This window comes from Semicossyphus pulcher, unplaced genomic scaffold (assembly GCF_022749685.1).
Source record: "Semicossyphus pulcher isolate SPU_LCO1_2020_fin unplaced genomic scaffold, fSemPul1.0.p SCAF_20, whole genome shotgun sequence".
Classification (NCBI taxonomy): Eukaryota; Metazoa; Chordata; class Actinopteri; order Labriformes; family Labridae; genus Semicossyphus; species Semicossyphus pulcher.
The window spans coordinates 12,279,000-12,294,103 of record NW_027211694.1 but is presented as its reverse complement, the minus strand read 5'-3'; the positions used below and the strand labels follow the sequence as shown (position 1 = coordinate 12,294,103).

Sequence of the window (15,104 nt, the reverse complement as noted above, 5' to 3'; positions counted from 1 at the left end):
AATAAAGAAAGAAATGTAGAAATAAAGCCTCAATTATCAAATAAATGTTCATATTCATTTAAAAATAAATACATATATTCAGAAATATAAAAATAAATAAATTAAATGTTTTTAATTAAACGTAAATGTAAACAGAACATAATACATTGGAAATAATTAAATATGAAAATAAATGAATACAAAAATAAGGAATTTGTCAAATAAATAAAAAAAATGTGATTAATATTTCTGAATATATATTTATTTTTAAATGAATATGAACATTTATTTGATAATTGAGGCTTTTATTTCAACATTTCTGTCTTTATTATTTCATTTACTTATTTATTTATTTGAGATATTTATTTATTTATTTTTTGATTATGGTTATGGATTATTATGTTTCAGTCCTCCATATCTAACTGCCAACACAACTATAAACATAACAGCACCGGCATGCGCCCTTTAAGGGAGGGGGGTTAGCATTATTATGGTACTATATGATTTAGGGCTGCAACTAACAACTATTTTGATAATTGATTAATCTGTCGATTATTTCTACGATTAACTGATTATTAATCAGATAAAAAGGAAAAAAGCTCAATTTTAGTAGTAGCATTATATTCAATACAAAAAATATATCTTGTTTTCTTGTACAATGCAATGTTAATATATGAATTATGTAACTCAAATAATATCTTGTTGATCTACTTAATAATTTCACATAAAAAAATAAAGTACAGACAAGGCCACTACAATAAAAAAAAGGACATTGGGGATGCAGCCATGCACTGAGTATAATAGGGAAATGTAACTAACCAATAAATATTTAAGCAGATATTGCTCAAGTTTCTGTTGTGAATAAATATAAGATTCACTTTAGTCTGTCGCCGACTAATGGCATGAAATATTTAAAAACTCCATAACGTTGTGTTATACTCCAGAGTCTCTCCGACCAAATTTCAGCTAATTAGCCATAGAGTTGTGTCCGTTCTGATGGACAAACACACGATTACAAGTTAATTTAAACACAACGTGAAGGACAGAAATACTTTCTGTCAGTTTTGTCTCCATTTTGAGATGTTTAATGAAGCCGGGCATTAGCTTTATCAAGAATTAGCATTAAAATAGCTTTACCAGTGGCGTTAGCTTATTAACAGCTGTACTACCACGCTATACTGTCCTCTCCTGCTTTATAAGCAGCCTGGCTATGGGCCCATCACAAAACAGAGAGGAGAGAAAATAGACGTTATTTCAGTCCATTACGGGTTTTTTTAAATGAATGTTAGAAACCGTAATTGTGCATTTGTCCGTGGAAACGGACACTAATATACCGGAGACGGACACGTCATAAGCACTGTACAACAAACGGATACTCCTCAGTGAAAAATAATTCATGTTTATGCCAAAGACTGTATATATAAATGGACAACATGACAGCACCCTAAAAGTGAAGCCAAAACATTTCGGGCGCCCCTGCAGTATGGGTCATAAAGCCTGCCTCCTCCATGTTAACAGGTGGGACATGGATCAAACTATAAAATTAAAAATACACGCCAAATACATTTATCTAAAACATGGTTTCAGTCATTATGGCTAGTTATTATCATGACGAATTACGTCCAAGTATTAATTTTTCTGACAAGTATATTCTTAATTAGTTATTTGATGCTGTCAAAATTATGATTGACAGCTCTGTTGACAAATAAGTCTCCTGCAGCCAATCAGTTCCGGATTAGCAGAGTGGAGGACGAATGGCGATAGGAAACGTAACAAAAACAATCACTACAGTCATTGAAGTTTCCATACCTGTGAAAGTTAACCTCGACCAACACAAAGAAGCTGTTCTGCTGTTAAACACGCCAGCAAGCGAGATCCTTGCATTTTTTTCGGTAAGTTAAGTGTGCGTTTTGGTTAGCGGAAGTGGCTACGGCAGCGCCACCCGCCAATCTCTACTGCACAGACTCTGGCTCCATATGACGTCACCATCGCAAGATGACAGCGCCTATAACGGGGGCTATTTTGGCATCACTTTCATACAATGGGAGCAGATGGAGACGTGTCGTCCATCAGTCAATGGTTTATCCCAAGGAAGACCGTGGAGACGGCGTAACTTCCCGTAATTCATCACATGCGCTACACAAGCTGCGGCATTGGCTGGCTGCCCCCAGTGACGTTTTCACAGGGCATGCCGTGCATAACAAAGACCCAACTAATCGATGATGAAATTCATTGGCAACTATTTTAATCAGAGATTTTAATCGATTTAATCAATTAGTTGTTGCAGCCCTAATGTGATTGTATCAGAGGCATAAAATGCTCCATTGACACATTTGAACATGACTCTTTCAAGTGCAGTAGCTCCGGCAGTTTGCCATGTTTTTAGATTGTGTCAAAACTAGATGTTGCCACTGTTTGAAGCCTGTTTGATATGTAAATTGGCTGTTTGCTGTAATCTTGTTTATGCTGTTATACTATAAACACACACACACACACACACACACACATACACACACACACTCGAATGCTTGCCCATTTAAAGTTGCCTTAAAGGTCATGCCAGTACGTAAGAAAGGCTGTCTTCACTCATTTAGCCCTGAAACTGTCCCTCACTCTATACTAAAGTAAAGTGTGACTAGCTTGTCATTAAAGGGGCCATCTAAAGTTGTAGCAATTCCCATCATGTCTGTGCTTTTGATGGCTCACAGGAAAAATCTCACAAAATAAAACATCCTCTATAGAAGTCAAGTACAAGTCGGTCTGATTATGCCAACACAGAATCAGAATTGCATGGAATGGACTAATCTCTCTAAAGCTGGCAAGACATTCATAAGGTTTAAAATCCTTGTTGGTTTAAAAAAAATCAGGTTGCATCACCTACCTCCACACCTGATCTCACCTGACCTCATAGGAAATCATACGAAATAACAACAACCTGCGATTGTGATGTTTTGCTGTGAGAACACATTACATATGTCTGAAATTATCGGTCACACCAATGTGTCTGCGAGCCATTGCTGAAGTCTGCTTCATCTACCTTTTATCCCTTATCTTTGCTACTTTGATATAAGCACTACAGCGCTGGCAATTAAAGCAAAAACTCATTAGAGAGGCTGCTTTAGTGAACTGACAGCCAAAATAGCCTGTTCACTTTTATGTGAGAGAGAGGCCTGACACTGAAACACTAAAACCAGACCTAATGGCCAATTTACTGTTCTAAAATATTAGAATAAAAAGTTTTCACATTACACCAGGTAATTGCGGGAAAAGCCACACCAATGTGATTGATGGAAGGAAGACAGAATTCAATTTTACTTTACAAAATTTCCCAACCTTGTAGTGCTTCTGCATTGTGATGCAATTAAACTCCTATAAATATTTTACCCAAACAGGTCCAAAACAAGTTGGAACCAGTGTGGCAACAAGGTTGAGGAAGAACTGGATATATGAGGTGCCTAAAAGGCGGTGAGCAAATTTAATTGCATGGAGAGACTCACTTTCTCTCTAACCCCAGACCCCCACCTTGAGGCCTGCAGTTAAGTGTAATAGTGTATAGTAGATGTGAGTGGGTTTGAGACGAGGTCAGAGCAAGGATCACCAACTAATTACGGTGCTGAGGCACTCTCTCTCCATCAGATTGTTTAGAAAGCATTAAGGGGGAAACATGGGCTTCCCTGGTGCATTGCACATAATTAGTTTGGAGCCAAGGTCACAAACAAACACAAGTACAGGAACAAACAACATTGCTACACATACAAAAGCATACACAAAGACACACGCTCATTTCTTCTCTTACTTGCTCTGCTTGGAAGCTTTGCAGTCTCTGTTTTGCTCTCATGGGGAAAAAAGGCACTGCATCTATTCATTTTCTGAATGAATAGTATAAAATGGGTAGTAATTTAAGGCTGTTCACTATTCACTATGCTATTTACTATATATACACTGTATATATACATACTATACATATATCAGACCTGTCAAGCAATCACAAAAACATATACATTAAATTAGGCCCTGTGATTAATAATCAAAATTAAACGCATAACAATACATTTTGTGAAAAGCACTGCAGAGTGAGCATGTCTCCCTTTCAAGACAATCAGAATACAAATTGATGCAATTCCAAGCAGTTCTATTGTTTTGTTTCACATTTGTTTGAGATATTCATTTTTCATTATATATGAAATCTAACTAAAAGGGCTTTGCTCAATCATTTTTCACTTCCCATATTTCATTTTCATTTAGTTTCCACTCCTTCATTTCTAGTCCAAGTGAATTCTGACTGGATTTTAGATCACTGTAGTTGCTTCGGCATTTACAGACATGTTGCTGTTTTTTCCTTGCAAACCTCCTTACACTAACGTTACTGAAGGTAAAAAGGTCGGTGTCAGAGTCTCACAAGATTGGAGAAGCTGGCTCTCAAAAGCTGCCTCACTCACTGAATGCCTGCCACTAGAATCCAGGTGACATTGTGCGGTGTGCATATAATACACAAACTCTACATGCAAAACTTTATGCTCTGGTGAAGGGTTTACTCGCAAACTAATATCAGACGGTCGTTTCTTGTAGAAAAGTAATAGAAATTGGAACACCTTGGAAGTTTTCCTTGGTTATCAAGCGGCAAAATAAATTTGTTGCACGACTTGTTTGGGGTAATTTGCCTTACTTGACTGACTATAGCAGTTTTGCACATCAGAGTGATAATGCTGTAACAATATGCTGTGCCGTCCTTTAAGAAAGAATAAGAAGACAAACTATATCTTTTGAACACAAATGAATTCTCATGCTTACCTGGATACCATCCAGCAGTTTGCTCATGCACCAGAAGCTGTCAGCCTCAATGTTCCTCAGAGCCTCTTCCTGCAGACTGGACACATCAAAGTTTTCCACTTCCTCCTCTAGAGAAGGGAAAGGAGAACAAAGAGAAAAGAGAGTGAAAATTAAGCAGTGTGGGGGAAAGAATGGACAGAGAGAGAGAGACAGCGAGACAAGTGAAAGAAAGAATATGGCAAAAAAAACAATCCAGGAAAATCCAGATCTACAGACATAGTGGGGGGCTTTGTCATAAGCCCATAACCTAGACAAGGGAACAGTCAAAGTCAAAGTCATAGGTGTAGAAAGAAGACAAAATTACAGAGGAGCGTGGGAGCAAAGGCTTATGAAACAGATGTATGTGAATTACAGTGACAAATTGCAGTGCTGAAATGAAGAAGGGAATGGAGGCAGAAGAAATGGAAGCAGTGTGGCAGCTAAACGTGTGGGAAGAAAATGAAAAGCAGACTAATAGAGAATCCAAGTGATTTTTATAATTTAAAAACAGTGGTTCAACCTTTTCCATGGCTACTTTGAACATTTACAAAATATCCCACTGTCTCCAAGTACACAGCACAAAACGTGCTTCTGAATTTTAGACACAGTGAACCTTCTTTTAACCTTTTAGAATTAACCACTACCATCACCAGCAAGAGTTGCCATTATACTGTCTAATGTAACCTTACATCTATTTTTACCATTTATCTATGATTTCATGTGTTTTTGGGCATATTTCTTTAAATTCTATTGACTGTTTGTGAATTGCAATAAGATAAAATACGTACAGAGGCAATGATGAAAAAAACACTGCATACTACACAGAGAAAATCATCTAAAAGCAGAGAGCTCACTGAGTTCCCAGTCATCTCCAGCTGGTGACTTCAATGACTGGTGTCATCTGATGTCATTAACGGCAGTAGTGTGTAACGGACTGCATGCCCTTTGATGGGCTTCTGACAAGCCACTGACAGCCAGTGGAGAGGAGATGGGACAAGACTGATTAACAATGATCGAGAGTGAGACAGAAAAGAGCGAGCAGCAACAAACCGGGAAAAGGGAAAAAGTTTGGTGTCTATGAGTATGTGTGGTCACATTACTGAAAATTGAGATCTTGGTGTATGTATCTGAGCAAAGTTGTGCATTCCCTATACACACTCACGCACACATAACACAGGACCTGGCAGCTCTGCTTGGTATCCTTGGCAACCCCAATGGAATGTTGTCAAGGTTGAAATGAGCATGCTCGGTCTTACAGACAGACAGAGAACTGGCGGAAGGCCAGGACTACAAAGCCATTAACAACTAGGCTGTAGGTGCATATGTGTTTGTGTGTGTGTTCATTCATTCAACATCTTCCTGTGCAGGGGCTCTCATCATTGTTTTGTCTGCTTGAAGTTAGGTAAGAATGGCTACAGTTCATTCACTTTACCCTATCAAACTTGATGTCCAGGGGCCGAATGCACCAGCTGGACGTAAAAAAATAGGTCTTATCTTTTACGTCCAACTTAGGTATGACCCACTTCTTGATTGGAATTTACACCGAGTGCACAAGCCTAACTGACACCGGTCATAGCTACGCCCAGTCTTATGATGCACGTCAACATAAACACTTGAAAAGCGGTGACTGTTACTAAGCAACAAGTAACTTCTCTCATCAAATGATTGATAGAATATATGGATAACACAAACCAAAAGTAAAGAAAAATACATGAATAGTGAAATGAGGAAACATAAATAATCAAAGCAAGCCGTTGTCCGATGTACATTTATCTTTTCCCGATTGTCTGTCAAAACGAAACCTATTGATCAACTTACTGTCTGATCACCCACTCTCATTTTAATACCGTTATATACAGTATACCTGTAAAACAACAAGACGCGCTGCCACTGTATTTTTCTTTTAAGTTTTGTGACTGTTACTTTTACCGTTTACCGTTTTACCATGGATTTAAGTCTGACTTTCTAACTGGTGCAGAGGGCGTAATTTAAAGTGTGTCGTAACTTTCAGCTCTAAGTGGGACGTAAAGGTTACGATCAGGCGCACGCCCAGCTGGTGCACTCCACTCTTGCTGCATAAAATCAAATTTTTTTCACATAGCTATCATATCTTTCATGTCAGATATGGAAACGGTCCAGGGACGCATTAAGATAAGATGAACATATAGTTTTAGACCAGTTACACAGAGACATACAAAAAAAAGCTAAATGCTATATATTGCTGCAGGCCACTCATAACAGATCTAATCTCATAAAATCTTGTTTTTAGAATGAGATTTAAAAAAAGAATCAGTTTACCAGAGATAAGTATAATATACCCAGAGAGGGACAGGACATCCACCAGCATATAGGAGTTTGAGACAGCTGATGGGATGAAAACTCACAATAATTTTGCTTGGCTCAAATTAAGGCCACAGCAGATGTCAACTACTAACAAGTAAACCTAATTGTAGTGTTGGAGCAGATGTCATATCAGTGCAGAGACAAAAGAGGCCACCGTCTGACCAATTTCAAGTCAGTATTTAATTTGATGGCTCCTCCATGGTGATGCAGAAGACAATGACAATACATGAGTGCGGGCCTCTCTCTGGGACACAGAGGCTCTGGGCAGCAATGATGCCATTAAATTAGTAGTTGAAATGATTAATTGTAAACAGACTGACTGGCAATTCACATGGTGTCGTTGCTGATTAACGAGGTGTTGAGAGGGCCGTTGCTCTGGCGTTGCGGGAGACTGAGTATCCCAAAGTCTCAAATCAGTCTTTATGGTGGCTAAAGCTTTGATGACGAGCTCAGTTCCAAAACCTAGACCTTGACTCTGGAGCAGATTAGAAAGGACAGCTTCCAGAAATCCAGTGGTTGTACTGGAATTGGGCATAGCTCATTACAATAACAAGGACACACAAGAGGAAAGGCTAAGCAAAGGAGAGGCCATATAGCAGGGAGTGCCTATACTCAGTGTCGCCAGATCACAAGGCAACAGTGCCCCCTATGGCTGCTGGGGGAACTGTCACAAACACCAATAACGGTTTTTACACTAACAATTACTTCAAAACAGTCAAACCTCAGGTTATTAGTCATTTTCATGGCCAGGTATTCCAGACAGGTCTTCCTGTTCACTGTTGAAAGTATGAAACCTGTGTGAAGAATGATGATCTGACAAACTGTAGCTGAGTTTAGCCCCTGTAACAGAGCCAGTTGAAGATGGGACTGTTACACCTCACAGTCTGTGTAAAAGTCATGGAGGCAGAATGGTGCAGAGAAGTCGTCCCGGCGGTAAGCCAACAGTGGCAGCAGTAACTCTTGCAGCACTCTTGTGGAATCTCTGTGTAAAAAGGACTTATTTTCATGGACCACCTGATCCATCATCAAACTAGGAGCATTTTGGAAAAATAAATAACAAAAGAAAGCTTTGTTTGGCCACCCCAACAGACTGTGTGTCTCAGGTGACCAACCTTCAAAATGAGAAATGGGGGCACTGAGTTAACACCAAAGACCAGCTGACAATACATGTCTGTGACATGATCCGTGTCTCAGAAGAAATGCTTCACAAATAAGAAACTTCTGAATTTCTGAAAGTGCAGGCTCCAGTGAGCCTAGAATCAGAGAATGGGAGTGTCAGTGGCTTTATATCTGTGTGAAGTGTGGCACCCAAATAATCCTTTGCCCTTTTATATCATTCGGTCTTCTTCTTCAGTCTTATACAGTCAACTGTCAAAGGCACATAAACTCTCAGGTATGCACACAAACAGAGACGCACAGGCCTTTCGCAGAGAGGAATTTAGTGATCAAATTGGCAAAGGCACATGCACAACACACACAGTCAAAGCGTTTACAACGCAGTAATTGTTTGCTAACAAGTGATTTTTTGAAGGTATGAAATACCCCAGTTCTTTATTTACTTGTGGAATTTTCAGAAATTTAGAAAAAAAAACTTTCTCAACCAATCTTAGGGTAAACCATTTTTCACCTGACACCTCACACTTCATATCTCCTCACCCCATCCTCTTCCATCTCTTTTTATACCCCAACTTTCTTCTGAAAGTCTCTCGATCTCTCTTTTGATACGCCAATACTTTTCCCCTCTATTCTTCCTCCTCCCTTGTTCCCTGCAGTAGTGCCATGCAACCATTTCACAACTCTTCTATTACTACCCTCTCCAAGCTGTTCTCCCTTATTCCCTCATCTGCCCCTTCCTCACCTCTCTTCCTATTGGCCACAGAGCCAGTATCCTGCCAGGCCACAGGGTTTATTTCCTGTTTGTCCTGGCGCAGGGGGCAACTTGTCCAAAGAGACCAACTGCTTTGTCGCTGCCAGCTGTGAGCACTTGGCCCAGCTTGGCAAGCCGAGCAGGGTCACACCTCCAGAGACCAAGCACAGGCGTCTACATACACAGACACATGCATGTGTGTGAGTACACACAACAAACTCACGCCAGTGCTGCCATCTGCCCTATACCACTGTGGGCCACAAGGTAATGTGATGTAAGATGATAAACGAGGTAGTTTAGCCTGATGTAATCATACAGTGTGTGAGTGTGTGTGTGTGTGTGTGTGTGTGTGTGTGTGTGTGTGTGTGTGCGTGTGTGTGTGTGTGTGTGTGTGTGTGTGTGTGTGTGTGTGTGTGTGTGTGTGTGTGTGTGTGTGTGCGGGTGTGTGATGAGTGTTAGAGTGAGTTTGTGTCTTTGCAGGGAACAATTGGCAATACAAACAGTCCCATTTGACAAGCCTCTGTTGGCTGAGATTAATCAAACCAAGCCGAATTTCAGACCACCTGGGAGAGAGAACACTTGTGGTTTTTAACAAGTTTTCAGTTTTCACCATCTAAAAAACATATTAGAGAAACTTGTGTAGTCATTACTTATATTTTACAGCAATAGTTAAGGTTAAATCGAATGAATCGAATCGGTGTTGAATCCAAACATGTCACAATCAAGTTTCCACCTTTAGTGTGACACCTAAGTGACGCAGCTCAAAAATAAGACAAGTTAGCTTCTAGTGAGACACCAGCAGCTAACATGACAAACCTACAACCCCCAACTCTCACTCAGGGTTCAGCAAAAACAAAAATAATGTTTTTCCTACCATGGTACATTAATTTGATAACACCCTTGTTAATGAGAGCAGAGAATTTTCCAGAGAGGTGGCGTTCACACTGCTAGATAATTAAGAAGATAGTAACTTGTGTAAAAACTGGTGTCACCAACACACTGGGAGCAAACACACACACAAGTATGAACTCACATATAATACAGGATCATAGGAGATGAGAGCGCTATGAGAATAGAAATGGCTGTATGCAAAACAAGATGTGAAGATATGAAAATAGACAGCTGAAGATAAAGGGAAGTATGGGTAGGAGAGTGTGTGTGAGACAGAACAGGGGAAAGTGATAATAGTTGAGGTGAAAGTAGGATACTTTTTTGTCACCCATATTTGCAGGAATAATATTTACTTTCTCTTAAAACAAATCCTTTGGTTTTGATGAATCTCTGGGTTGATAAGACTAAAAAAAACATAAAAATCTCCTGACTAGTTTACAAAAAAGGAGGCAGTTTTACGATGTCTTAGAAGTTACAAGGTTTTTGTTCAAAGTACAGCACTAAGCTTACTCACTGGAAGCACTGAACTTCACCCTCACCAGTGATAAGAAAGGTTTTCAGGCCCAGAAATCTACACATTCACTGCAATGTTTTCATCTCACACTATCTGCACTACAAACCCTTTGTCCATACATCAAACAGCAGACCCCACAGCTGTTGGCAAGATAATCTAAGTCCTTGACATCAAATGGAATACAGCTATTAATACCATATCTGCCTATGTGCAGACACATAATGATCCACTTGCCTGAGGTAAGATGGTGTCTTGTAAATGGAAGCTCAAAGTGTTTAATGTTGAGAAAGACCATAACATCACAGTTACTGTTGCTTCTGCTGCCAATATCTCTATTTGCACTACATCCCCCCCCCCCAACCAGCCCTCATAGCTGCCTTTGGGATGTTTGTACAGCACAGATGTGTGTGAAATGTGTGATTCAACATGTGCGCAGCTGGCAACATGTTGTACGATTATGTAACCATGGCAATACCAGAGAGACGCAACATTACCTTAAAAGACTATTATTTTTTCTCAACAGCATTGCGATTCCACATTGACAACATGCATAAGGGTTGCAGGGCTTTGGCGGGTTAATAGTACAAAACATAGGTTGATCAAAAGGATGGTTCCTGACAGATCAGATCATGAGTGGACTACAGGAATTTGTTCATAGCTCCAAGAACAGTAAGAGGACCCTGACACTGTTTCCACAGTGTTTAAACTGCAAGAATACTAACAAATCACAGTTCTTAGAACATCCCTTAGACAGACAATGCAGCACTGGCAACCACCATCTCTAAAAACCTTTGTATAAGCTAATAGTAGCCTTAAAAAAATGACAAAAACACAGACAAATGGACCAACAGTAAGGTCTAAAATTGGATGTCTCCTTTCAAACCACAGAATACTAAAGTTTGAAAAACAAAAACAAAAAAAAAACATCTGATGTTATCTTCTGAGTTATCTCAGTTTTCACAAGACTTAAAATCATCAATAGAGAGCCAGTGTTATAAACTGGTGTGTACATTCAAAGAGGGGAACATTAAGGAGGTAGAGAATGTTTAATAAAAGAAGCTTTCAAGTTGCACTATGGGATGTGTAGGATCCATGGTTTGGGGGGCCCTAACTTTTAGTATGGATTAAAAACCAGGAGTAGCCTCTTCTGCATCATACATGCTATAATTTCTTAATTCATGTCTCAAAAGTAAAAAAAAGCCCCTCCCTATAAAAGGAACAGCCCAGGGAGAGACGCTGGAGTGAAATACTACCGTTTTCCAGTCAAGGACATTGATCAATGCAGGCAATAGGTCAGAGCGGTACATAATCTGAAATACGACAAGATTACATGGGTGGATTGTCTAAAACTCTTCAGGTCTGCGGTCTACATTTAAAACCTGCCGATTTTGAACGAGACGTGATGTCGGAAGCGGGCGTCCTAGATTGAGGAAGTGTAGTTTAGCAAGCTCCCTTGCCTCTGCCAGATGACGTGTTTTATGTAGTCTGGCGGAGGTTTTCCAGGACCCATTGGAAGAGCGGATATCGTCCTTCAAAATCCTCCGAAATTGTATTTTGTACCACAATGGCATTAGCGTCCCATAATAGCATGATAGGACTGAGGTTGAAAATCAGCAAACTGGCCCTTTAAGTATAGAATTATTGGGTATTATCGACTATTGTATTTTTTAATCATTATTGTAAATTGATTACCTTTCGGTTTTGCACTTTTGGGTGGACAAAGGAAGCACTTAAAGGCTTCACCTTGAAGCTCTTGAAACTTGGATTGGATATTATTCTATTTTCACAAATTGGAAAGGAGTAAAAGACAAATTAGTTAATTATAAGTAATTATTAGTTGAAGTTATTTTGTGTTCCAAGTGAAATCACTAGAAAAAAATCTTAAGTCTCAAGTAGTGCTGCGACGGTACAACGTTTTTCTAACTGCGGTGAAGTACTAATGCCCCCTTGTGGTTCGGCAGATTACCGCCGTCCCAGCCCGCCACCGAAATGTTTCTCATTTTTCTTTTATTTTCTTGCTCAACTGACTTTGTTAGATTGTTTTACAACGTGGGGATAGTGGTGCATTAATAATATCTATATATGTAATTGAAATGTTGTGCTTTGATTTGCGTTAACCCAGGGGGCCGTCCCGACAATGATTTCAACATCTTTTGACATCGATTTCAACGTCCATTAATATTGTGATGTTTCACAATAATAGTTACGAGGCTTTATCCACTCTTGTGGTGAAAGCCTTTTTATCTTGGGAATTGTAAATTAATGTGTGTTTAAACAAAATTTGCGTTACTAACTGGGTTATATATTTCAGTTCTTTTTTAGGACATGCAACATAATTTCCCTTAACTATATAAACTGTGAAGTGTATGCATAGGTATGTGCTATACTGATGTTTCCTGTGACATTGTGGATTACAAGTACATGTAAAGTAGATAAAGTGTAGAACTCAATCAAATGTTGGCCTTGTCTTTGTATAGACTTTCCGCTTTTTAAACAGGCTTATAAACATTGTTTAATTACGTCCAAATCACTCAAGGCATAGTAAATGGACCTCACTAATGCACAAAACACATTTGGGAGCTGCTGTAAAGTTTCAAATATTTAAGTGGATGATCAGTCCATTAAGTCATTAGTGTTGGAAATCTGTACGCTTAGTTAGAAATACAAAACATTTTGAAGTAATTACAAGCAAAGGTGAGACAGACATATCGTCCGTAATCCTCGTATACAATCATTTGTGTAAACAGGTACTAGGCAGCATTGTGTAATCCTAGGTATTAAGAAAGTGTCCTGATCCTTTGTATGCCAAACATATCTGCGTTTTGTGCATCTGCATGTCTGTCCTATGTGTACAGTTTGCATGAGACTTTTGCATGCGTGTGTACGTACGTGTACACAAAGTCATGATGCAACCCAAAACACCACCTTCACAGCAGCAAGGTAAAGATGACTGTTTCAATGGCCTCCAATTGCATCAGGTCAAGCAGAACGCGTCTTGCTGGTGACAGATTGATAAAACATTTTTTTTCCAAAATGAAATGGCTGACAGAGAGAGACCAAGAAATACAGACTAAGAGTGATCTGGGAGTTTCAGTGAGGAGAGCTTCAATTTATGGCTTTTTATAGTCAAGTAATTAACTTAATCTAAAAATATTCAATAACCCTTGCAATTATTCACAGAACATAAATCATTTTTTGACAGAACTATTTCTCTTGATCAGTTCAGAGCTCTATTGCTTTTTATCAGTAGCAATGAGAGAATCTCTGGTAGGACAGGGAAATAAGATCAGGCTGGATGCAGATGAAAGCACAGCTATTGATTTTCAGCTTTATGTATCCTATTGTCAAACATATTGATGTGCTTTGTGATTTCAATGGTCATTTCCACACCGAAGGCCAAAACATGAAATGTCTAAAATGCAATTAAAAACAACAAATGTGGTACAATCTCTTTGCAAATGGTTATCATATAGCTTGAAGTGCTTTTCCCTCTTAATAGCATATTACATTTTCGTATCCATATTTCCTCTCTAGCTGCTGGACATTTTTTGTATGATTGTTAACTTAGTGAATGCCACATTACCTTGTGTCCAATTCTCTGGCACATATTTGGATTTTAGAAACCTAAATCAATTTGTCTGATTAAAATATTTGTGCTTGCCTTACCTCTGGGTTTAAACATTATCCTATTTACAGGGTTGAAGTTTGGTTAGATTCTGTCATAAATTGCATAATCAACACACTTGTCAAAATTAAAAAATTAAAAATGTAATAAATAAAACAAACTTTATGCGTAATGTAACACAAGCAATGTGTTGTATACACATACATATACATACATATGATCCTGTTGACCCTAAACCATTACAGTATAACAACATAACGACCCTGCCTCTGCTAAAGACTTTGTGGACATTGTGTAAGTCACAATCAATAACAGTGCATATTTCTTATATCACAAACAGTCTTCTGAAATAGGTTTTACAAATAATAATAAAAGTGCAATAAAACTTTTTAAAATAATCTTAAATCATCTGGTAAACTGTACCGAATTAAACCACTGTCATACCTAAAGGATTTTCAAGGATATTTTTTTATCAAGTAATCATAGTAGGTAACTACTTAATTATTTACTTACTTATTGTTTATAAAATAAACACAATAATGTATTGAAAATAAAACATACCTGGAAATCTGCTGAATAAACCTGTTGCTACACTGACACAATAAAAACACAAAGACAACCAGATATATAGTATACAGACCAGTAATGAATACAATGATGCAGTTAATTTCTCTCCTTTCCAAATTTGTTTGCTCTCATATCTGGTTTGGCCTATAATCCAGTGGTCTTAAAAATGTAGAGTGTAAACCACTGTGTAATGTGCCATAGAGACAAAATGCTAAGGGTATTAAAGTGTATTTACAAGAAGTGAACGTAACCTCTATTTCAGTAGAAAGAAGTAAAAAAAAAAAAAGAATGTAAAGTGGCAAATGTCAATATTCTGATGGAGAAGAACATAGTTCAGGGGAATGAAAGAAAGAAATATACAGAGGCTGTAGGTCAAAATCAACCCGAGCTGATTCAATATCTGCCAGCCCAAATACTATTGCTTTAACCCTGAAACATTCCAATTGTGTTCTTAACCAAGTAGAGGAGTGGGGACCGAGACAAAGCTCAAGGCAGAGAGAGACACAGAG

General features: G+C 38.6%; 1 protein-coding gene across 2 annotated transcripts in view; it reads right to left on the bottom strand.

Moving 5' to 3' along the window:
* Positions 1-15,104, bottom strand: part of tbc1d22a (TBC1 domain family, member 22a) — a 121,516-nt gene that overhangs the window by 58,900 nt on the left and 47,512 nt on the right. For both annotated transcript variants that reach the window (XM_069670990.1, XM_069670989.1), the window contains exon 10: positions 4,771-4,877. In XM_069670990.1, coding sequence (XP_069527091.1) covers positions 4,771-4,877 — 107 coding nt within the window. The remainder of the gene's footprint in view (positions 1-4,770; positions 4,878-15,104) is intronic.